Genomic DNA, 25,116 nt, shown 5'->3' on the forward strand with positions numbered 1-25,116 from the left:
AGGAATATACTTAAGGAGTTTTCACATTTTATAAGTTTTAGGCCAGAATATTTTGTTAATAGGCTGTTATGAAAACAACTATATGTCTGTATAATTTGTAGTGCTTATCAAATAAGTTAATCTGACATATATTAACACATAGTAGCCCTTCCTCTTTATCTGAGATTTCCCTTTCTACAGTTTTCAGTTACTCATAGCCAACAAGAATGATGAATAAATTATGATAACATATTTTGAGAGGAAGGTGGGGCAGAGACCATTTTCACCTAATTTTTATTATAACATATCATTCTACTTCTATTTTATTAGTTATTGTTCATCTCTTACTGTGCCTAATTGATAAATTAGATGTTATCACTGATAAGTATGTGTAGGAAAAATACAATGCTCTCTATCTTTGGTCAGATGCCATATGTAGTTACAGGCATTAACTGGGGATCATGGACTATATCCCCTGCAGATAAGAAGAGATTATTTGAGTTGTTATTGTGTGTAAAGCAAAGCAGACAGACTACATAAATGTCACATTAGCACACATTCTTTCAAAGAGAGCCATCCCCCAAATCTTGACCTTTTGTGTTTCCAAGTGTTCCTTGCCATCAATTACCAACTGTCTTTACTGCACCCAGACTAAAATAGTTTGGTTGTTAGTGCATTAGTGCATCATTCTCTTACCCACTCTGTTACCATTTTTGAATATTCTGTCAATGCCTTTCTTCTACCATTTATCCACCAGGGCACTTGATTTTTCAAACTGATTTTTCTAATCTTTGTCTGTCTTAGAATATTTGACGCCATTTGGGAAGAAGAGAAAGCATGAAGAAAATAGGGTATGGAACCTCTGAATATGGAGGTTGTGTGGTAGAGGAAAAGATTTGGGGGCCAGTGTAACAAGCATGCAGATGTTCTTTTGTTCTGAACAGTAGAGGGGTATAAGGAGTTTTTATATAAAAAAAAACAACAACCATCATTTATGTGGTTTCTTTTTGTAGTGCTGGCGATCAAACCCAGGGCCCCCTGCATACCAAACATGCACTCTGCAGCTGAGCTCATCTTCAACCCCACAAGTGTTCTGATGCTGACCATGTTCCCTTTCCTTCTAGCTATCACACTCTGCATTCAGACACTTGGAAGCAACTACCATGTAAAGACCAAGATGCTTTCTACAGTTAGAGATAGAAGGTTAAAAATCCAAACAAAGCCCTAAGTTCAAAGCTAAGAACTGAAAAAACAAAAAACGGCCAACATTGGTATAAAGATGTCACTTTCAAACAGTAAAAATGAATGTTATTTTTTTTCCCATTTTGAAATGGAGAAGAAATTGCAGAGGAAGCTTCTGAGTCTCTTATATAGAGTAGATGAGTAGAACAGAAATACTAGAACAGTCATCTGTTCAGTATAAAGCAAAGAAAGAAGTACTTCTTGTCTTATGTAGCCCAATATACAAGTACCAGAGATAACTCCAGTTATGGATTCTTATCTCTCCAACAAAAACTAGAAGAGGAGGTGTGGCTTATGTGATAGAGGGCCAACTTTGAGTAAAAAAGCTAATAAGCAAGAGTGAAAGACCTTGAGTTCAAGCCCCGCAATAGGAAAAGAAGGAGAAAAAGGAAGAGAATGGGGAAGGGAGTTATTTTGGAATTGAGGTAGAGGGAGATTTAAAATTACAGGGAGATTGGATTTGAATGTAGAAAGTTTTCACCAAGCTTCCAGTTTCTAGATGCTCCAGCCCTTGGCCTTTACTAATGCCATCTCCCTACTGTAACCTCCTGTTATTCCAGTCCAGGTTGGTGTAACTTCTTACTCTTGCTAAAATATCTGAGCTTCCTCCCTGTGTGCTATTCTGTACTTAGCTCTTCTGTCACCAAATAGACATTTCTACTTTAGAGTCCTGTATGTCCAAATACTCAGTTTTCCCTTTCCTTATCAGTGACTAATAATACCAGTCCTCATTTCCTCTGAGAAACTTGTTCTTATGTAGAGCAAATCTCCCTGATAAACACTTGTCACAGTGGTATTTTACATTTATATTTGACAATATGGTTATCAAATTACTGATGAGAATTAACCAACTTTTCATGATAATTTCAACAGTGTTTTCCCCAACGATAGCTTCCATTTTAGTAGGTAATGTGCTTGTCTTTGGTCTGCATATTCATTAAATGTTTTCAGGAAGGTAGCCTTTCTAGACTCTTTCAGACCTTCAGAGTTTTGCATGACTTTTAGTCATGTTTTTGTCTCCTTTTTCCCGTTAAGTCTTTAACACATTTTAACCAAATGAAAATCTTAGGGTGAACAAGGTATCCACCCAAGGAGAGATTTACTGCTTGATATTACCTTTGTGAAAAACCTGGAAGGTTTTTTGTGTTTATTTTTGTGGTTCTGGGATTTGAACTTCAGGCATCTGAATGGCTTAGTTTGTTTGCTCAGTTGGCACACTACCACTTGAGCCACACCTCTATCCTGTTTTTGTTTTTTTGGTTTTTTTGCATGTTGGTTGGAGATAAAAGTTCACAGACTTTTCAGTTCACGCTGCCATTCTCTGGATCTTAGCTTCCTAAGTAGCCAGGATTATAGGTTTAAGCAGCCGACATCTGTCAAAAACTGGTGTTTTAAAGTAAGAATCTTGGTTTACACATCTAGTACCAATGGTATAAGTGTTTCTGGCATTGTTAAAAGCATCAAAAGAACTTCTCAAGTCTGTATGTAGTCAGTATAGCCTAAATAAAATGAACTAGTACAGTCTAAAATTGTATTGGCTTTAATTCCCTTTTAGTTTTAGAGAATTTTAGAAGTCTTGCTGAGTACAACAATGTCCAGATCTGTCCACATAGTGTTGAAAGTTCACACAAAGAATTTAAAAGAGCTCCCTGAAGAACTCTGATTTCAAGTAAGAACATCTGAGATGGACAAACTTATAAATATATAAGGCTGGACACCTCAGAGTTGGCATTTGGGTGTGCTTACTTAAGGCCAGGTGCCTTTCAGGTAGCATTTTGGTGTGCCTATTTAGCCATTTGCCATTTACAGTTTTAATCTTACCAAAAGGAAGAGAAAGATTTAAGCAAATAAAGCTTTCTTCAAAATGTCAGTTTTTATGAAAATTCTGATTTAGTTCAATTTGATAGTATTTGTGAATACAGTAGGGACTCAGAGCTAAGTTTTAACCATGTATAATGTTTTATAATTTGGCTTAGATAGATTAAATGCCTTTGAGCTTTAATAGTAAATCCTGTTCAACTTGCACTCTTAAAGTTCATGTTAGTTAAAAACAGGGGATATTGATTTTTCTTTCTGTCCCTGCATTTCTTTTTTTTTAATTTTTTTTTTTTTTTTTTTTGGCCAGTCCTGGGCCTTGGACTCAGGGCCTGAGTACTGTCCCTGGCTTCCTTTTTGCTCAAGGCTAGCACTCTGCCACTTGAGCCACAGCGCCACTTCTGGCCGTTTTCTGTATATGTAGTGCTGGGGAATCGAACCCAGGGCCTCATGTATACAAGGCAAGCTCTCTCGCCACTAGGCCATATCCCCAGCCCCCCTGCATTTCTTTTAGGATGATTATGAAATCTGTGAAAAGAATAGGAACTTAATTTTAAAATGCAGAGGCATAAACTCTCCAAGTCAAATCAGTATAAGGCAGTTTAGATATGAGACGGAAGAGGAACTAAATATGAAGCATAAGTCATATTATGACCCTTTATTTCAAGGGAAATACTATGACTTAACATTACTGTGTGCATCAAATATTTTTATTAGCATATGGATGCAGTAGTATGAGCTTCCAATGAAGAAAAAGTAACATTGTTTTGGGAAAAGTAGGAAAGAGTGTATTAAGGACATATCAGTTGAATCAAACCTCACTGTATGTGTGGGATTTTGAGATGGAGAATGTTTCAAGATGAGGACGTGGGAAATGCTATAAAGAGATTTGCATGTAGTCAGTACAATGAGTTGCCCTAGTTGGCTAAGAAATCTGGTCATAGGAAAATTATATAAAACAAAATCTTGGGCTATGTTATAAAGTGCTTCAAATACTAGATTACAAAGTGACTCCCCAAGACAGTAGCAGCTATGGAGGCTTTTAGAATGATCGTTGATCTCATCAGAATACTTATTTAGGTGACTTGGCACTGAATCTGAGTCTTAGCTAGACTACTGGTTGGCAATGTGACCTCAGTCAAAGTCCCTAAACTCATCTAATTCTTCTCTGTAATACTTACCACATAGTTGGTAGTCAGTGATGTTTACTGGCCAGTGGGTCAAGGATGATTTGGCAAGGGTAAGAGCTGAAGCAGTAGAAGTGAATGGCAATGAAAGTTTGAACTGAAAGCTGCAATGGGAATGGAAAATTAGAATCATCATGGCTTTGAATACTTGTAGGAAGGGAATCATTTTGGAGAGCAGAAGCCAGAAAGATTGGAGTTTTGAGGACCTAGAAAGAAGAAGCAAAAGAGGCTCTCCATCTCCACGAGTTACCTTGAAAGTTATAATGACTACCAAAGGGCAGGAATGGACTTTGTTGAATCTACTGTTCTTGGTTTTGTATTTTCAACATTGTTATTTCACCTTTAGCTGCACTTCTAAGTTCAACACTTTATTTGGGCTTTGTGCTGTATTTTATAACTTTTTTTTTCAAATAGGTTAAGAAAAACATGATATAGTTTCACAGTTCTCTGTCCATGTATATACATACTCATCATTTTTATGTTGGAAATGATATTGTATACCTTAATTTACTTAACCACTAACCTATTTTGATAATCAGAGAGTTTTTTTCTACTTTTAATGTTTTAATGAAATCTGTAATGTGCATATATACATACACATTTATTCCTTAAGTCATGGTTTGGCACATCTTCTCCATAAAGATTCAAATACTTTGGAACAGGCACTGAGACAACAACTTAATTCTACAATCTTAGTTCTGAAGCTACTGTGGACAATACATTGACAAATGAGCATACCTATTTTCTAATAAAAATTGACCCATAGGGCATTTGCTGATTTTAATAGTTCTTTTAAATGCAAAAATAACAGGTTATTGATACTTACTTTCAAACTTCATTCCCAAAAGGAATGGTCAGGCCAGGGTTAATTTTCTAACACGGATCACTGTAATATGATTATGTAAGAGAATATTTTTGTTAGGAAACATTTACAGATTTGCACAAAAGGAGCATCATGTCTGCAAAATATTTTTCAAATGAATCGGGGAAAATGGCAGAGAAAATGAATATAAAATGTTAAGTCAGAAAATAAGAATTGAGAGATAAAGTAGAAATCTTTGTTTTGATTTTGCAACTTGCTGTTAGCTTAAAATTGTTTCAAGATTTAAAAAGTTGGTTTTTTCTTAACATACATTAATTGTACAAAGAGGTAGAGAACTCATTGTGACATGTCCTTCCATATACAAATATATTCCAATTAATCTCACCCAAAAAAGTTACTTAAGCTGGGCGCTGGTGGCTCATCCCTGTAAACCTAGCTACACAGGAGACTGAGAGATCTGAGGATCAAAGCCAGCCAGGCAGGAAGGTCCATCAGACTCATATCTCCAATAAACCACCAGAAAACCAGAAGTGGAGCTGTGGCTCCAAGTGGTAGAGCACTAGCCTTGGGCAAAAACACCCAGAGACCCAAGTTCTGAGTTCAAGCCCACAACACACACACATACACACACACACACACACACACACACACACAAAATATTACTTAAAACATTTTTTAAATGCTGTCTTTTGGCTGCTGCCAGTGGCTCATGCCTGTAATACTAGCTATTCAAGAGGCTGAGATCTCAGGATTTGGTTGGAAACTACCCAGAAAATCTCCATGAGACTCGTATCCCCAATTTACTACCAAAAAAGCTGGAAGTGGTGCTGTGGCTCAAGTGGGACAGTACTAGCCTTGAGCAAAAAAGCTCAGGGACCACATCAAGGCCCTGAGTTCAAGCTCCTCCATCTCTTCCACTTCCTAAGTAAGATATAAATCACCCTGTAGAATTGTAATAATAGATCAAGGCTGCTTGGTGATTCAGAATAAGGGTTATTTCTATTTGACAAAGGAATGAAAAAGAATGAGAATGTGCTGCTCTTATTTTTTTTCCATAACCTCATCCTTTGATTAACTTAGCTTTTTTATTTCAATAAATTTACATTTGTTTCAACTCACAACATTAATAGAGACTTCAATCAGATCTAAGAAGAGGGAAAAAACAGAGTTTTTTTGTAAGGCAATCATTCAAATGTTAATTAGATTCCTGTCTTTTGAACTTCCTCAGAGGATCATTTTAATTCCTTAGATCTCTATATTGGTTGTATTTGTGTAATGGAGTTTACTTTTTCTTTTTTTTGTTTTGTTTTGTTTTGTTTGTTGCCAGTTCTGAGCCTTGGACTCAGGGCCTGAGCACTGTCCCTGGCTTCTTTTTGCTCAAGGCTAGCACTCTGCCACTTGAGCCACAGCACCACTTCTGGCTGTTTTCTATATATGTGGTGCTGAGGAATCGAACCCGGGGCTTCATGTATATGAGGCAAGCACTCTTGCCACTAGGCCATATTCCTAGCCCCGGAGTTTACTTTTTCAGTGTATTTCTAGATCTTGTTGTCTCTTTGTGACCAGAGAATCAAGTCCCAATTTACTAGTTGCTTTAGAGACTTGTTATCTGATGGCCAAACCAATATCTTTTTTTGGGGGGGGTGGGGGAGTGGGGGTCAGTTCTGGGGGTTTGAACTCTGGATTTTGTACTTCCTAGGCAGGCATTCTACCACTGAATCTGAATCTCACCTCTAGCGTGCCTCCCCCCGCCCCCCCCCCCCGTTTTTTTGTTTTTTTGATTTGGTCCTACTTTTTTTGAGATTGGATTTTGCTTCTGGCCCCAGGAGTTCTCCTGAAGCATACATAGTCCTTCTATTTTTCAGTTCCTGCCATTGTTGGGATACCAAGTATGTGCCACCAGACCTATCTTCTGTTAAGATAGAATCTAATAGACTTTTTCTGCCCAGGCTGGCCTGGAACCTTGATCCTCCAAACCTCCGTCTCCCACATATAGATAGCTAAGATGACAGGCACGTGCCACCATACCCAGCTATTGATTGATTCGGGGGGGCCGGAGGGGTCATGACTCATGAACCTTCCTGCCCAGGCCAGCTGTGAACTATGGTCCTTCTGACCTCAGCTTCCCATGTAAGTAGGATTGCAAGTGTTAGCCACTGGTACCTGATTGCCAAGCTGGCATTCTGTTTTGACCAGGCTAGTATTCTTTTTTGAGGAGTCTCCCTTGGATTTGTACCCAGAAGTCTTGAGGGAAAATTATGTAAGTGCCTATATTGTGCTAGACATCTGTGCCCAGTTTCATTTTGGTCATGACAAAAAATCAGTGTGGTAAATAAGATTAACTTCTTTGCTGTGGTGGTTTTGATGTGGCTTGAGTGTATCTCCAAAGATTCATGTGTTGTAAAGTTGTGTCCCCATTTTGGCAATGTGGAGATAATGAACTTGTAAGACATAGGTCCTAGTGAGAAGTCCGTAGGTCATAGAGCTGCCTTCAGGGATTAGGGCAACTTTCAGGGGGATCCTGAGCTTTTGCAAGAGCAAATTACAAGTGGGGGTGACCAGCTCCCGAATCATACTCTGGCTTCCTGTTGGGTGATGTGATCTTTCTCCTATACATGCTCCCACTATAAGGAATATCTACTCTGAGGTCCTCACCAGAGGTGAGATGCCAGTGCCCAAATGCTGTGCCATGACTTTAACCTCTTTTGGGGGAGGGGACACTACTGAGGTTTGAGCTCAAGGCCGCCTGCCCTTATTTCTTATTAGTTAGCAGATTGTTTTTCCTTACCTAGCTTGCAGGTATAAGAACTGTTGTAATTTATGAATTGAACTTTAATGAAAGGTCCTTGAGAAGTTCTATGGGAGTTGCTAGACATTTTTTATGCCAAGAAATAAAAGGAAGATATTGGTCCTATATTTTAGAGTTGTTCTTTCTTACAGCTGATCCTCTACCACTTGAACCATGACTTGAGTATAATGGTACTTTCTGTGAAAAGTGTGTTGTAATTATGTGTGTATTTATATGAACCTTCATCTGCTAAGAGATTCAAAGAAGGCATCTAATAAATAAGCTTAATTCTGTAAGAATGATAGAACTGATGGGAGATGATCAAGAACCATGTACCTTGGAAGCAAAGTACAGTTTGAGGGTTCTGTGAAACACTTTAGTTTTCATCTTTTATGCTGTTAAAACAGCCAGTGCTTAGAAATAGATTGATATCAGAATGATCATTCAGAGACTCCTTATTTCATTTCGCTGTATGGTTCTTTTTCATTCTTGAACCTATGAGGTTTTTTAACTTCTTGGAATTATGGTTTATCGAAATAACATTTTAAACAGAAGTTTAGTAAGACCTAACAATTTCCATTAAGCCAGATGTTTCTTGTATTACCTTATAGCTAGTGTGTTGGAAGAGAAGTAGAAAATAAAGATGAATAAGAACATATGCTTTTCCTTGTGACTGGTTTAACCTAGTATAGATGGAGTTAAGGAGTGCATTAATTGTGACTTCTAAAGGAGATGGATGATAAAGTAGGAAATTTAGCTTACATCTTACTGCTTCCCATTGAGAAGTCACAGGCATAGGAAAAATACTGAAGATGTATTTTTTTTTAAAATCAGTGATTTGAATGAGCACAAATAGCATTATCTTTTTTTAAAAAAACAAAATGATCTGAGTAAGTTTGAACAGGGCACTGTATTAATTGCTAATTTTTAGAAAATGTAAACAGACTTTTCCTTTGCCTCCCTTCAAACAAGAAAGTTAAAAATACAGTCACTCCTTCGAATCTTCAGGAAATTAGTTCCTCCTCACTCTTTTGGCCAGCAGATGCTTAAGTTCCTTAATATAAAATGGCATAGTATTTACATATAACATACTCATATCTTCTTAGACTCTTTAAATGGTCTCTAGATTACTTACAAGAATAGCAAATGTAAATGCAGTATAATTTTCATACTGTGTTGCTTAAAGTATAATGATAAGGAAAAGTTCATACATATTTGGTACAGACATTTTTCGGAACATTTTTGATACACTGTTGGTCAAATATGTAGATTCAGATACCAGCTATATACTATTGAAAGTCGTTTCCAGCTGGACACCAATGGCTCACACTGGCAATCCTAGCTGCTCAGGAGGCTGAGATCTGAGGATTGCAGTTCAAAGCCAGTCCAGGCCAGTAAGTCTGTGAGACTTATCTCTACCAAAAAGCCAGAAATGGATCTGTAACTCAAGTGATAGAGTGCTAGCCTTGAATAAAAAAAACTCAGGGACATGACCCAGGCCCTGAGTTGAAGTCCCAGGACTGGCTAAAAAAAAGTGGATTCCACCCAGTGATGTAAATTATTTTCACTATATTTGAAGAAAGCAAAATAACAGATTTATATTCAAATTATGTGATTATATTAATAATGTGTCAGCTTTGAGACAACTAAATTTTGTATTTTATTTATATGAGAAAATAGAAACTATTATAGTTTTAAAGAGCATGTTTGCAAGTGGTTTTCTTTTCATTTTGCCTGTTTATTTCCAAATTTTCTACAGAGAGCATGGATCTTTAATAAGTCACGTTGAAGACTGTTTCACTTTTGGATGGCTTAATTGTAGCCTAAGAGTTTGTCAGTTTATATCATTTTGTCTTTTGTCTGTAACTAAAGTTGCCACCATGGTACAAAAGTCCCAGTCAGCTATGGTGTACTCATTGTGTACTGTTACCTCACTCTACTACCACAGATTCATTGGATCTGTTTTTATGTTTTTTACCCTTTATCAAAGGTTGAATTGGTAAAAGGGAATTTACAAAGTGTCGGCCTTACACTTCGTCTTATTCAGTCAACCGATGGGTATGGTGGACATGTCATAATCGAAACCGTGGCTCCAAACTCACCTGCTGCAGTTGCAGATCTTCAGCGTGGAGATCGACTCATTGCTATCGGAGGTAATTACACCAGTATCACTATCCTTTACATATATACAGAAACTAAATGTGGACTTTGTCCTCTCTTCCTTCCTCCTTATTTCTGTAACATCTGTTAGTTTTTGTTGCTGTTACATTTATAAGGAAAGAAAGAAATAAGCCTAGTGTGGTGCCTCAAACCTATAATCCTAGCTAAGACGCAGGGATTGAAGTTTGAGGCCAGATTAGGAAAAATGGTTTCAAGACTCCATCTCAACCAACTGCTGTGCTGAGTGACTTGTATTGGCCATCCCCAGAGACACAGGGAAGCACAAGTAGAAGGGTTGCATTTCAGGCTGTCTTGGGCATAAAACCACTCCTTACCTTGAAAAAAAGCAATAGAAAAAAGGGCTCAAGTAAAGCACCTGCCCAGCAAGCAGGAGGCTCTGAGTTTAGGCTCCAGTACACACACACACACACACACACACACACACACACACACACACACACACAAAAACAAAATTTAAAAGTATTCCTTAAAAATGTTCAAATCTGGGCTGGGGATATGGCCTAGTGGCAAGAGTGCCTGCCTCGGATACACAAGGCCCTAGGTTCGATTCCCCAGCACCACATATACAGAAAAACGGCCAGAAGCGGCGCTGTGGCTCAAGTGGCAGAGTGCTAGCCTTGAGCGGGAAGAAGCCAGGGACAGTGCTCAGGCCCTGAGTCCAAGGCCCAGGACTGGCAAAAAAAAAAAAAAAAAAAAAAGTTCAAATCTGTCACTTTAGTCACTATATTGTAAATACTTTGAGTCCACTATATGTAACTTCTCTAATTTTCCTTCCCTTTCCCCTTTCCTTCCCACCTTCTCCTCTATTTATATTTTCATTGACTGTGAAAGTCAACCATCAACTTCCTGTACCACAATCTCTGTCGCTACTCTGAGCCTAAAATCAGCAGTATTGATACTTCTACAGAACCTCATTGTGTCAGACAAGATAGGCAGATTATTTGCCTGAATCTGTATACCTAAGCTACTAGGGCTGAACTATGCACAGCAGTGAGAGAGTAGTGCAAGCCTCTGCCGACTTAGAAGTACCTGACCACCCATTGTAGTAGACTAGTCTGGAGATTTCATGAACACATGATTAGGTACAGATGACCTTTTAAAGCCAATGGGATGAGTTTTTCCACAGGTCAGACAATAAATAAGGTAGAGCAGTTCCCAAATCAGAGCAGTTATCATTGGTAATATGTCACCAAAACTTGTCTTTAACTCCATTGTAACAATAAAATAGTAAAGAACGATTTACACAGGTAGAGAGCTCAACTAAGGTAGTATTTTCACATAGAAGTCCCTCTGATCATGGCATAAGCAGGGTTTCTGTCACTTTAATGGACATTCTAGTTACCCAGCCTTGGTATTCAAAAGTGTGTTCCAGTTCAGAAGGCCTGGGTTGGAACCCACGATTGTGTATCTATAACAAGCTCCCACATGATGCTGGTACTACTGGTTCCTAGATATTAGGGAAGGCATGGAATTGATCTCATCCATTACATAGCTGTTGAGGCCCCTTCCACTAAAACTGCAGTAGTCATATATGTCCTGCTTTGGTCTTTCCTATATAAGACTTTTATGTCCCTTTTAGGAGTTTGTTTTCATTTACACAGTACTAAATGCCTATTCACATCTCACATTTGTTTAAAATATTTTTAACATTTGTTAAAAATTAATGAGAGATGAGACAAGTACAATACACATGCATTATTTAAAGTTACAGTCTTTTAATATGTCATAAACTGCCCCAGGTCAACAGATAGTTCTCAAAAAATATAGCTGTAGTAACTTATGTTTTTCCTTTTAAATCCTAAATCAGGTGTGAAAATTACATCAACACTGCAAGTGTTGAAGCTTATCAAGCAGGCTGGTGACCGAGTCCTGGTGTACTATGAAAGGCCTGTCGGCCAGAGTAATCAAGGTGTATTGCTGCAGGAGAATTTTGGCCAGTTGGAAGAAAGCTATTTGTCAGGCACATGCCAACCAGGCTATGAAGAGGAAGCTTCTGCGTTGGCAGTCGACTCTGAAAACAGAGACTTAGATTCTGAATTTGAAGACTTGGCCAGTGACGTTCGAGTACAAAATGAGTTCAAGGATGAGGCACAGTCATTAAGTCACAGTCCCAAACGTACTCCTACAACACTTTCTGTTAAACCACTTGGCGCTATATCACCAGTTTTAAACCGTAAATTAGTTGCAGGAAGTCATCCACCGCCACCAAAACTTCCATCCAAAGAAGGAGGTAAACCATCAGCTCTAAAACCTTCTGAGGTAACAGACTCAGCACAAGTGTCAAAACCCACCCAAGGATCCACTTTCAAACCTCCTGTGCCACCACGACCACAAGTGAAAGTTCCTTTGCCTTCTGCAGACACCCCCACTCAGGCAGAACCGGCTGTTGTTGAAAAGCCAGAAAAGGTGCTGCCACCTCCCCCAGCAGATAAACCTGCTGAAAAGCAAGCAAAGAGCATGGATCACGTAGAAGATGCACCTCCATCTAAGCCATTTTCAGCTAAGCAAGAAGTGACAAAAGACTTTACTTCAGATAGTTCCTGCCCTACTAAAGACAGTTCAGATGATCGCCAGACATGGGAGTCCTCAGAAATTCTCTATCGTAACAAGGTAGGAAAATGGACAAGAAGCAGAGCATCCTGTTTGTTTGACATAGAAGCCTGCCACAGATACCTAAACATTGCATTGTGGTGCCGGGATCCTTTCAAGTTGGGGGGTCTCATCTGTTTGGGCCACATTAGTTTAAAACTTGAAGAGGTAGCTTTGGGGTGCCTAGCTACATCAAACATGGAATACCTGTCAAAATTCAGGCTAGAAGCCCCTGCACCCAAGGCCATGGTCACAAGAACTGCGCTCCGTAATCTGAGTATGCAAAAGGGCTTCAATGATAAATTTTGCTTTGGTGACATTACTGTTCACTTCAAATATTTGAAGGAAGGAGAACCAGACCACCATGTAGTTACTAATGTAGAGAAAGAGAAAGAATTGCATGTGGTCGAAGAAGCTTCTGCCCTGCCTAAAGAGGAGCATTTCATTGGACAGACAGGTTCACCAGAAAATAAACATAGTTTCCAGGATACTCAGTTCCAAAACCCAACCTGGTGTGACTACTGTAAGAAAAAAGTTTGGACAAAAGCTGCTTCCCAGTGTATGTTCTGTGCTTACGTTTGTCATAAAAAATGTCAAGAAAAGTGTCTAGCTGAGACTCCTCTGTGTGGAGCAACCGAGAGGAGGATGGACCGAGCCCTGAAAAACCTTAGACTGGAAGGACAGGAGCCCCTCCTGGGCCTGCCTCCTCGTGCTGAAACCGAACCTAACAAGGCAGTCAATAAAACAACAGGTTTGACAAGGCACATTATCAATACTAGCTCTCGTTTGCTAAATTTGCGTCAAGTCTCTAAAACACGCCTTGCAGAACCAGGAACTGATCTAGTAGAACCTTCACCAAAACACACACCCAACACATCCGACAATGAAGGCAGTGACACAGAGGTCTGTGGTCCCAACAGCCCTTCCAAACGGGGAAACAGTGCAGGAATAAAGCTAGTGAGAAAGGAAGGTGGGCTGGATGATAGTGTTTTCATCGCAGTTAAAGAAATTGGCCGTGATCTGTACAGAGGCTTGCCCACGGAGGAAAGGATCCAGAAGCTAGAGTTCATGTTGGATAAGCTGCAGAATGAAATTGATCAGGAGTTGGAACACAATAATTCCCTTGTTAGAGAAGAAAAAGAGACAAGTGAGAGCAGGAAAAAATCACTTCTTTCTGCTGCTTTGGCTAAATCCGGTGAAAGACTACAAGCTCTAACACTTCTTATGATCCACTACAGAGCAGGCATTGAAGATATCGAAACCTTAGAAAGTCTGTCTTTAGACCAACACTCTAAAAAAATAAACAAGTACACAGATGATACAGAAGAAGATCTTGACAGTGAAATAAGCCAATTGATGGACTCTCAGCCATTCAGCAACATCTCAGATGACTTATTTGGCCCATCTGAGTCTGTGTAACAGATGGATTATTTAAACTTTGAAATGGTTTGGGGACAAGGTACATCTAAAGTACCGTGAATGCAACTACGTTTTGATCTTCTCACAGTGCTCTTTGGCTTGCTTTCTCAGTTATTTGCTCCTATAAGGACAAGGGTGTAAAAGGTTGTTTTCCAGCACAAATGTGACCAGCTCACTAAATTGTTTCAGGTTGCATTTATAGCTATGCTTTTTTTGGGTTTATACTGGGAATTGGTTTTTACTAATTTATTTTTAACTTTTTCTAATTATGTATTATGTAAGTTTAACTTCATGTTTATGTATGTGTGATATCTCACTGTTATTTTCTTTCTTAATTTCTGAATTCATGTTGGATACTGTCCAAATTCTAAATACTTTGATTTGCATCACGGTTTTAACAAATTTGCTGCATGCCCAAATTGACAACAGCAATCACTGAGGGAACAGGTTTTAATAGTCGTTTTGTGTTATGAAGTTTGTCAGCTCCACTTGCTTGAGATTTTTGTTGTTTTGGGTTTGGGGTTACTTTGTTTTGTTTTTGCCAAATGTAACATGAAAGCAGATGCTGCAGCTTTATTAATATGTTATGCTGATTTAGTAAAAAAACATTTTTACATATTGCTTGCTTTCTATGCTGTGAAAGTTTTTTCTAAAGCTTTTGTGCAGGTGAAGTATATAATAAAAGTAAAATGGTACAATGAAAAGAAAGATGTAATAGGGAATAAATATAATAGAGCGTTGGTGAGGAATTGTATAAATGATAACTGAAAAACCGTAACCAGTAGGATTTTGAAATACCTTTCAAAACATCAATGCTTTCCCAAGCATTTAGGGTGATTTTTCATCTTCAGGTTTCCTGCAGGAAATAAAGCATGTATAAGGATTTTTTAAAATCTCAGAAGACTGTTCTTAAAATGACGGTTGATTTTTTTTCATGTAGGAATATGAAGAGAGGAATCAAGCAAAACCTACTTATTGCTTCATCTAGTGTCTTAACAGGCTTAAAAGAATGATGATCATTCTCAGTTCTTTGGTAATTCAGGCTGTCTTAATATTGATAAAAGAAACCAAAATAGACAGTCTATGTGGGAACTGAGACAGTTCTCTGAAAATGAAATCTGCTCTGACACTAGGTCCTATGGGTCCCGTATACACCACTGAGGGGAAATGTGAGCACTTGACTTCTCTTGGTGTACCTTGAAAGCCTAAGCCTGTTACATACCTATATAATAGATATGTAGGTCATGTTTTTCCCTTTTGACAATAACTGCTATGATAAATTATACATAAGCCAACATGAATTTAAAACTAGGTGGCATAGCTCTTACGGCAGGGAGGAAAATGCATAGTGTAATAGCAAGGCTGTCCAGACTCCATAAAGAGTGTAAGTTCAAGCTCTTCCACTAATGAGCTGTGCAACTATAGGCAAGGCTCAGGAGGGCTCTGTGTCTGTTTCCCCATCTCTGAAGAGAGAAGACTATTATTTAAATACTCTGAACTACCTCACAGGATTGTTGTGAGGAAAAAAACATAACTGCAAAAGCACTTAGTTATTAGCAAGCTGCAAAAATCAAAGCCATTGTTTGTATGAGAGAAACATTTTTGAAGGTAGAAAAGTTATTCCATTTTTAAACTCTATAGCCAACTCTCATTCCTATTATTTTACTAAGTGAAATCTTAGGGCACTAAATACCTTTCTTAGCCAGGTTTATAACAATAGTATATCAATGTAAGCTATTTTTATTGTTTATTTAAGCATGTTTCCCTTCTAAAAGAATACCCCCTCACAGAAGACTTTCCAAACTCACTAAAATAATTGCTCCTATAGCACATGCTTGAAATGATCTGCCCAACATATAACCATGTTTCATCTTGTAAAAAGATAACTTGCCATTGTAAACTTGGAAGATGAGTGTTGGTAAGTTACTGGTATTGATTAAACCACAGAAGTCGGAGTGATACCTAAGCATGCTTCTGAAACTGATGTGTTTGAAAAAGCTGTAGAAATAATGCAAAGCTTTGGTTTCCTAAGAATCTACTTGTGTTTTAAAGTATTTAACTCTGCAGAACCACCATTATGGGAAGCTCAGTTATGCTGCTGATACTTGTAAAATATACCGTTAGTGTAGTATGATATTTTTATATATACTGGGAGGGCAGTAGCAGGCATCACAGTTGTACTTTAGTGCAAGAGGGGAACACTCCAAATAGCCTAGAGTATAGTAAGGTGTAAAGCTTCATGCTAAAAAGTTGTATTATATTACATTACTGATGTAATCTTGCTGCCATGCTATGTTATCAATAGCTTAAAGAATAATAAAGACTACCACAGGAAACAAGAATATCTTCATTTGATGACCTCTAAAAACAAGGTGATTGCTGCATCTCTATGATAACCCTGCCTGGTATAATTTGGCCATGCAGCCAAGAGAACAGTCAATTTTAGCTAAACAAAATTGCAAAAGCACTAAAAAAAAAAAAAGTTCAGTTGTTACCTTATTAGCTTGTGAAATATATAGATTTGCTCCTGTATAGTAAGAGACGTATACGTAATAAGACCCTGTCTCAAAAAAAAATCTATTTAAAATGTATTTTCTTCATTAGTATTTAGATGAATGGCTCTGACAAAATGAGCAATATCTAAGCAATACATTACAATTGTTAAATACTACATCTCTTAATATTAGCCTCATTCTTCAGTATCACAACCAGCTGGGATATTATAATGGCTATTGTCTGATTTTGAGAGGAGGAAGTACTACCTGAATATTTTGGCAGTACTGTCAGGTTCTGAATTTAAGTATATTTAAGTATCTACTTAAGGCCGTGTGAAAATATTTCATCCTTAATAATAGTAAAAAATAAAATTTTAAGTTCCTTAAAAGCAAGTCCATTTAACATCACTTTAATTTTAAAATGCATTACCTTAATTTCTGAATTGAGATCATTGTTTTCCTTGTTTGCCTTACAAAAGAAAGTGGATGTCTCTCTCATCTTTTCAGTCCTGGATGCCCTTTGAGAACAAATTGAAAGTGGACCCTCAGTCCTAGAAGCTGTACACGTGCACCCCATTCCAGAACTTCCAAGGTTCCAAGAACCCTTGTCTTACGCAGCATATGCCAAATGGCTAGGCTTTATGGTTATTTTTACCAGACATTGAATACAGAAGTAACTTCTTTCCACACTGACACAACTGACTAGTTGCATATTTCATTTAAAACAAAAGGTTTTCATTTAAGACAAAAGGTATGGTTCACTAACCCGCAGTGCCTTTTACCCAACCAATGCCTGCAAGCAAAAATCACTTAAGAAACTAATTAATATCCACAGTTAAAATTAAACCTTATGTATTTTATTCCAACAAGAATATTTGACTTATGAAAAACTACAGGCACACATAGTACAGTGGTCAGAAGATTTATTAAGTAAACTAGCTTTAACATGAATAAGACATACACGTAGCAGTCAAAAGGAAGTTGGATAGTCATTGCTACCTCATGTTTTTTGTGTCTCTATTATCAAGTACAAGCATTAAAAAGCCACCTCTTTAAAAAAAAAAATGAATCCAGAGAGCTGTGTGTTCTTTGTCCTGATACATAATTTTTTTATACACCTCTTTTCAGAGTCTTACTAATCCAGACATTAATCATATAGGAAGCAAGCACTCTTGCCACTAGGCCATATTCCCAGCCCCGACATTAATCATACAAAAGACCTTAACTAAGGTGTGTTTTTTTGTTCAGATACAACATACATTTTGCTTTCCAAACAGTACTGGGTGAACGAAATACTTCCCTAAGAATCAACAGCAGGCATGTCTTTTAACTCTTAAGAGAAAAGCTGAAGACTCAAAGGCAAAAATAGGAAGAATAACCACAAACGAGAACCAATTTATCGCACTTGTTTTTTTAAGGCTTTCTTTTGAAGTAGAACAGTACTACCTTTTTTAGCCATAAAGGAGCTCCTCCATAGCCCCCTTCCAAAGCTGCAGACTTGGATAACTGTCCAGTGTTACTGAGTACAAAGCCTGTTGCCCTCAAACACACTGCACTTGTAAACCAGACTACAGAGCAACAGCTATCCACACAAAAGCTTCATAAAGCAAAAGAACTGTTAGCTACTTCCCTAGAGAGTGTATAATAATTAGGTTGAACAGTAAAGTTCTGTGCTGCTTGATGTCCAAGTTAACACTAACAATTTCAGCTTAGCAAAACTGACATTAGGGAATGTTTATGATTACACGACTGCAGAATCAACAAGCATTTGAAACATAGTCATCACATACCAATCATATACAAAGTGACATAGATTGACAGTGTTCATGAACAGTGTTTGCTGGTACACTGAAAAGACAACAATGTTCCCATGCTTAGAAAAATTACACTACCTTGCACACAGATGATAAGGCAAACGTACATTTTTAGATGTTTGGATTTTCTTCTCTCTCTGAGAAACGTGATACACATCCTGACCACCCAACTTATCTTTTATGTTTTCCTAACACGATTACAGACAAGTTCACTGATCTGTGTAAAACTTGCCTTCACACCATGATGTAACTTTGAAGAGTCTAGAAAATAATAGCTGCAAACAATTCAAAAGTAACATCTCTAGAAAAACACTTGGATGACCTGCATAGAGGTCGGATAAAAGAGTTTTATTTTTCAAGATATAGCAGCTACTAGTCTTGTAGGTTTCTTTTTCTAGAACTTGAACTAGATGTTGATAAGCTTAAGCATGCTTAAACAACCTTGACAGTTTAAGGTACAGATGCCCTACATTTTCATTCAATACAACAAGCATGCATCTTGAAAACTTAAAGTTCAAAACTACATTAGGGAGCTTTTCTCTGCGTTTAGAACATTATGTTTCCCTGGATTTTGTATTCCTTTCCAACCACATGACATAGAAACATAATTAACCAACATTCCTTTCCAGGTGAGTGGTAATCTAGACAACACCACCAATGAAGAGTTCTAACTCCAAAAGATGACATCGTTTCTTGTCCTGCACTTGAGATAACCCAGTTTTGACTCAAAAATATATCAATACTAAATACAAGTTAAATAACACTCATCCAGTGTTGGTCCCTAACATGCTGTCTTAACATGGTTGTTTTTCAGACTTCTAGTTTCTTGTTGGAAGAGTCTCAGATAATGTGTGCTTTAAACACTCATTACCAATATTCAGAAAAAATAGAATTTTTTTGTCCAAGTGTTTGTGAATGTAAGTTAAAAAATTATATTTGATTTGGATTCAAATATTTATAGATTTACAATATACCTATTTCGTCAAAATATATTGTATAATATTTAATAAAATCAAATACACAAAATAAAGTTTTCAACACTATTTATACAAACCACTAGAAAAGCCGCTTTTTCTTTATAAGGCTGTTGGCAGTCGTTCATAACCATGGAAAGAAAGAATCACCTTTGGTTGTTTTACTCTTTGCCAGGGATGAATGGTGTGTGACTAAGACAGCTCTGCACAAGTCATTTCACTGGAAACACTTCTAATACAGTTAAACACTCGGATGACTTAGAGAGTCTCAGTCACTTTCAGATTCCTCATCATCGCCTAACGGGTAGGACTGGATATTATTCTGGGTATACATTTTTGTTTTAACAGGGCAGTTGTGATCCATGAGAATAGCCTGGAAGAGAGCAGGGTGCAAGAACATTAACTACTTGTTATGTCATGATAACCACTTTTAACCCACTGCCTTTGAGCATTCCTCGTTGAAAAGCTCTGCCACAATCTGCTGTTATTATCATCCAGTCACTTAGTGTGATCCAGGTGCTGGTGATTCCATACAAAGTGAAAATTCCAGGCAACCGAGAATGGCAGAAGTCATCTCAGCAGTATTTTCTCTACACTGGGGAGCCATGTTACATGAGTCAGCGTCGCCGAGTTCGAATGTTGGGAATGGGGTAGCATGTCTGCTCGTACACTTGATTGTAACAGCACACTTCAAAAAGGTGTGTGAAGGGTCTCGGTACAAACATGCAGCTGCATGAACCAAAATCCAGTCTATTTGCAACTCTGGATCTGCTTTTGATGCCAACCATCTATACAGACTGTTCTTACAACGTAAGACCATGTCAGTGTGCCCTTGTACATCATTTCCTGTCCAAACATCCCAGAACATATATTTTTCTGTAAATGTATGATCTGGATCCTCTCAGAACCTGACTGTCTCTTCTAACTCAAATGGATGGTTATCTTCTAACAAGCTTCAGGATGCCTGCTTTTGTTTTTCCTGAACATTAAAAAATAATAACGTGACTGCATTATATTTTTTTCAAGCATTTGCAGTTACTATTTCTCCTTTCAAGTGGCCAGAACCACACATGCAGTCTGATGATATAGCTGCCATCTATCATGCCAGGGATAGGCCAAGCACTTTAGATGCAGTGTCTCAGGTTCACAGTTGCCCTGTGGAGTAGATTGAGAGGGAAGACAGAGGAGTTAAAGAACTTGACCACAGGCCATGCCTCCATCTTCCTCAGTGTCCTAGGAGATTGGCTCCAAGACACACTTGTCATCAAAGTGTACTGATGCCCGCATCCCTTAAAGCAGTGTATTCACATGTAACCTATACATATCCTCTATATATTTTTTGTATGTGTGCCAGTACAAGGGCTTGAACCCAGAACCTGGGACTGCCCCTTAGCTTTTTTTGCTCAAGGCTTAGTACTCTAGCACTTGAGACACAGCTTTATTTCTGTCGTTTTAGGTGGGTAATTAGAGATTTTTTTTAATCATGGAGTTAATGGCCTATGCTGGCTTCAAATCTTGATCCTTATATTCTCGGCCTTCTGAGTAGCTAGGATTACCGGTGTGAGCCACCAGCACCTAGCCTTGTCTATATTTTAGCTCTAGATTACTGATAGTATCCAATACAATGTAAACATGCTATGTAAATAGTTGTCATACTGTTATGTAGGGAAACAGTGAACAAAGTGCCTTTTGCCACATATTTCTTTTCCTGAATAAGTTGTATTTGAGATTGGTTGAATTCACAGATTCAGAACCTATGGATACACAGTGCTGACAGCCAGCTAGAATGGAGCAGAGGGGGCTGAGGCAGTCCCGGGACAAAGTCCACCCAGCCAACACTGGATAGCAGCTGTTAGAGCGCAGAGGAGAGCTGTATGAGGTCATGTGGAACTTGAATTCTCTCCCTCATCAGGTATGTCTCGCACTATTCCTCCTTCACAAGAACTATTCCCAGTACATGTTGGTGTCATTTAAATGTAAAAGGGATTTAAATGCTTCTGATACTGGTCTTGTTGCAATCTACCTTGGTGTCTGTTAGCTTCTCTCAGCTCTTGTCCTGCAGATGGGATACACAACTCTACTCAGCACTTAACTTTTAGTATTTCCAAGAAATTCTCCAATGTTCTGGCAGAGTGGCACATGAAGAAAAGGACTTCTGAGACCTCTGAGATTGGCAACAATGGACTTAACTTTCCGATTATGCTGCTTGCTGAGTGAATTGATTCCTGTATTTAATAGAGTGCAATTTCTAAAACTAATTGAGGCAACAGATCTTGTACACCTGAACTACTTCCCCATGGGACACTAAGGTTTAACCTCCTACTAACTAGGATCTCCCCAGATTAGAATCTCACGAAGAAATGTGCCCAAAGAGCACTGTGGAGGCAGGGGGGAACAGGTTACAGTGAAAGTCCAGGCTCCTCCCTCACAATACAGTGCTGTGGGAAGCTTGGGGAAACACCACCCCAGTTACAAAGTGGACTGTAAGCAGTCATCCAGCTAACAAGAGCTTCCAGGCTTCCTACTAGGCATTGCCCATCATTTCCTTGAGCTCTTATGCCACCCACTGGGTTGTGCAGGTGAGAACTGGTCCTCTAAACCCACAAGTCGATGGCTTACTGAGGATTACATGTCTGAGTTATACAGAGGAGATGGGGGCTGGGAAGCCTGAAAGATGAAAGGATTTGGACAGCAAGGGTGGTGGCAGATGAAGGAAGCATGGGTGATTTATCAAACAGGACACTTTAGTGAAACAGGGACACCACGCCAGCAGGTCACCAGCGTTCTGATTACTAGGCAACGAAAGATATCAGCTGGGAAAGTCCCACCAGAACCAGGGTGCAAGGCCTACAGTGCCAGCTTTGGGCCTTGTCCCTCGCTTGGCTCACAGGCAGCAAGGTCATTGGAAAGAATGGCAATTGATGCCTTCTTTACAGTCATTCTCCATCTTTTCACCCATCTGCCATTGCACTTTTATATGTAATCTTCGTAAATACCCTTGGTCCTAGGGCTAGACATGGGCTGTGAACTCCATAAAAACTGCACAGCAGAGAAGACATCCAGATAGCCTGATTACTCAGCATCACGCAGACACAAATGATCAGAATTAACCAATACAGCCAAACTATTTGTCCAACAGCCTGTTTCAGGTAAATGAAATATTACTTAAGCTTTTAAATCCCAGTTTCCTGGCTTCAGAACCTGTCCGGAATTAACTAAGCAATAGTTGTACTTCCTTTTCAAGACGTTACACGTGTTAAAACAAGCCAGATTCATGTAGTATTTCAGAAGTGCCATGAAAAGAGACATGAACAGCATCAAGAGGGTAAGCTGAGTGCATGAGGGACAAGGGCCCACAGAATATGCAGGTAACGTAAACCTGCCCTCCAGGCGCTGCAGTGGGGGAGAGAGGCAATACAACCTGCAGCTGAAGAAGAAAAGAGAGGGTCTGGTATCTGAGGTGAGCAAAGCCCCAAGACTGAGAGCCCAGGCCCAGGCCCAGCCCCTGCGGAATTCCAGGCTTGTGTCAGACACAGAGCAGAACTGGAACCGGCACGGTGGGGAAGACCGGCTGCCCGGCATGAAGCACTGATGTACTCCCAATTCCCTACTGGGTCAGTGGAAGAATAAAAGCATTAGGTGAGTGCTCTAGTTTTGGAGACTTTGAAAGGTACCAGCCTAAAGGAAATGTTTCATTTTCTTTAATATAACTAGAAAAATAAAAGAGTGATGGCTTTGTATCCATTCTAGAAGTGCCCTGCCAAGGGACAAATGTCACCCAATAGATTATAATATTCAGGGCCTATCTGGTCTCATCAGCTTCTGGCTCTCCAGCCATGGTGTCCAGGAACTAGGGTTGTGGCTATAAAGAGTTTCATAGAACCATCTGGTAGAAAGAACCTGCAATCCCAAAATGACCTTTCCCTGGCAACGATTAAAAACCAAGAGTAAGGGCTGGGGATATGGCCTAGTGGCAAGAGTGCCTGCCTCGGATACACGAGGCCCTAGGTTCGATTCCCCAGCACCACATATACAGAAAACCGCCAGAAGCGGTGCTGTGGCTCAAGCGGCAGAGTGCTAGCCTTGAGCGGGAAGAAGCCAGGGACAGTGCTCAGGCCCTGAGTCCAAGGCCCAGGACTGGAAAAAAAAAAAAAAAAAAAAAACCAAGAGTAAGACTAGGTGGGCACCAGTAGCTTCTCAGCTACTCAATATTCAGTACTTGGCACTCAGCAGCTACTCAGGAGGAGGCTGGGATCAAAGCAGTTCAAAGCCAGCCTGGGCAGGAAAGTCCTTGAGACTCTTATTCCAGTGAATCAACAAAAAGCTGGAAGTAGAGCTGTGACTCAAATGGTAAAACACCACCAGTTCTGAGCAAAAAAGAAAACTAAGGAAAAGCACTCAAGCCCTGAGTTCAAGCCCCAGGACTTGTGTGAGTGTGCTTGGGCACGCGCGAGCACACACACGACTAAAAATAACACTGGAAAGGAAAATCCACACCAAAATGCCACTCTTCTCAACTGGGTTTTTGAGAGTTAGTGACTGCCTGTGCAATGGTCTTACCTCTGAACAGTTCTCCTCAAATGGCAGTGTTGGTATTTCTTACACTTGCAGAGGGACCTGAGTAAGAAGGATCTGTGAAGTGCCCTGTTCTCCGCACCCCACCACCATTCTGCCTTGGTTGATAACACTGATTACAAAGAATAGAAATCCAGTAAAGCAAATGGCAGAAATACTCAAGTGCTCACAAACGAACTCGTGATTCTGTAACAGGTGATGTGTGAAAACAGCACTAATTCTTGCGATATAAAACAGCTTAAGCATGAACTACTTTTACCATCCTGCTGCTTAATGAGCGAATGCTTTGCTCGGGATGGATGCCTTCTTCTGGCTCAAGTGTCCCCTGTACTCGAGAGCTGCTAATTCCGGACACTAACCCTTGTCTGTGCTGGGTTTTCTCGAGTGGTAATGAATCCGGCGGCTCGGCCGGCCTGCGGCATGCCGCCTTATCATTAGTGCTATCGGCTTCTACCCGCTTTCTTCCTGCTCTGCTTGCACAGTGAGCAGGCGGCAGCTGCTGGCCACTGCCCTCCCATGTTGCTATTAGGCAACATCCTCCATGTTGGGCATCCTCCATGATGGGCATCGATTGTGGGTAGCGAGATGCACATCTTCTCACAATTTTAATGATTTATCTTGTTAGGCCCTTATTAAAGAGTGTGGCATTTAACAGTACAGGTGGCTTTCTGGGAACCTGTAATTCTTATTGCTTTGCCTTTCAGAATTGTCTCTTCCACTTCCTTCAGCACTTTTTTTTAATGAACCAAAACACTGGTTCACATGCAGAAAGGGAAGGAGTACAGGGGCCTGCCTTCTGCCATTTTGCAGGAAGCTGTAGTAACTGGCTGGGTAGGCATACCCCTGCCCTGCTTGTCCTCCCACCTCATTTATTTCCTCCATCAGCTCAGACAGGCTGTCATGCTGTCACCCACAGACAGATAACAACACCCCACTATGTCTGCTGCCTTAACCAAGGACTCCAGCCCAGCAGTTCTGGGGCCTGAGCGGGAAAAGGAAGACCTGACATTGCAAAAGGAAGGCAGGCCATTGGGGTTCGGCTGAGTGGACAGGGTAAGACTGAGCACTAGATAAATCAGGCAGAGTGAAAGAGAAAACTGGAGACAGTAACACATTTACTGGGTCTAACAGAGACCACACAACCTGATGGAGTCTTATCACGTGATCCTCATTGCACTCCTCCGAGGTCAGTCCTCTCATTAAGCCATGCAACAGAGGAAGAGACTAGGAACTAC

At 39.5% G+C, this 25,116-nt stretch overlaps 2 protein-coding genes across 2 annotated transcripts in view; one reads left to right on the forward strand and one right to left on the reverse strand.

Moving 5' to 3' along the window:
• Pdzd8 (PDZ domain containing 8) overlaps positions 1-16,992 on the forward strand; it is a 51,337-nt gene extending 34,345 nt beyond the window's left edge. The window contains exons 4-5 of the mRNA XM_048338160.1: positions 9,825-9,987; positions 11,823-16,992. Coding sequence (XP_048194117.1) covers positions 9,825-9,987; positions 11,823-14,023 — 2,364 coding nt within the window. The 3' untranslated portion in view covers positions 14,024-16,992. The remainder of the gene's footprint in view (positions 1-9,824; positions 9,988-11,822) is intronic.
• A 2,240-nt stretch (positions 16,993-19,232) lies between these two features.
• The window catches only part of Slc18a2 (solute carrier family 18 member A2), a 29,758-nt gene continuing 23,874 nt past the window's right edge, over positions 19,233-25,116 (reverse strand). Inside the window, exon 15 of the mRNA XM_048338162.1 lies at positions 19,233-19,679. Coding sequence (XP_048194119.1) covers positions 19,575-19,679 — 105 coding nt within the window. The 3' untranslated portion in view covers positions 19,233-19,574. The remainder of the gene's footprint in view (positions 19,680-25,116) is intronic.

Source organism: Perognathus longimembris, chromosome 2, assembly GCF_023159225.1.
Source record: "Perognathus longimembris pacificus isolate PPM17 chromosome 2, ASM2315922v1, whole genome shotgun sequence".
In the NCBI taxonomy this organism is placed as follows: domain Eukaryota; kingdom Metazoa; phylum Chordata; class Mammalia; order Rodentia; family Heteromyidae; genus Perognathus; species Perognathus longimembris.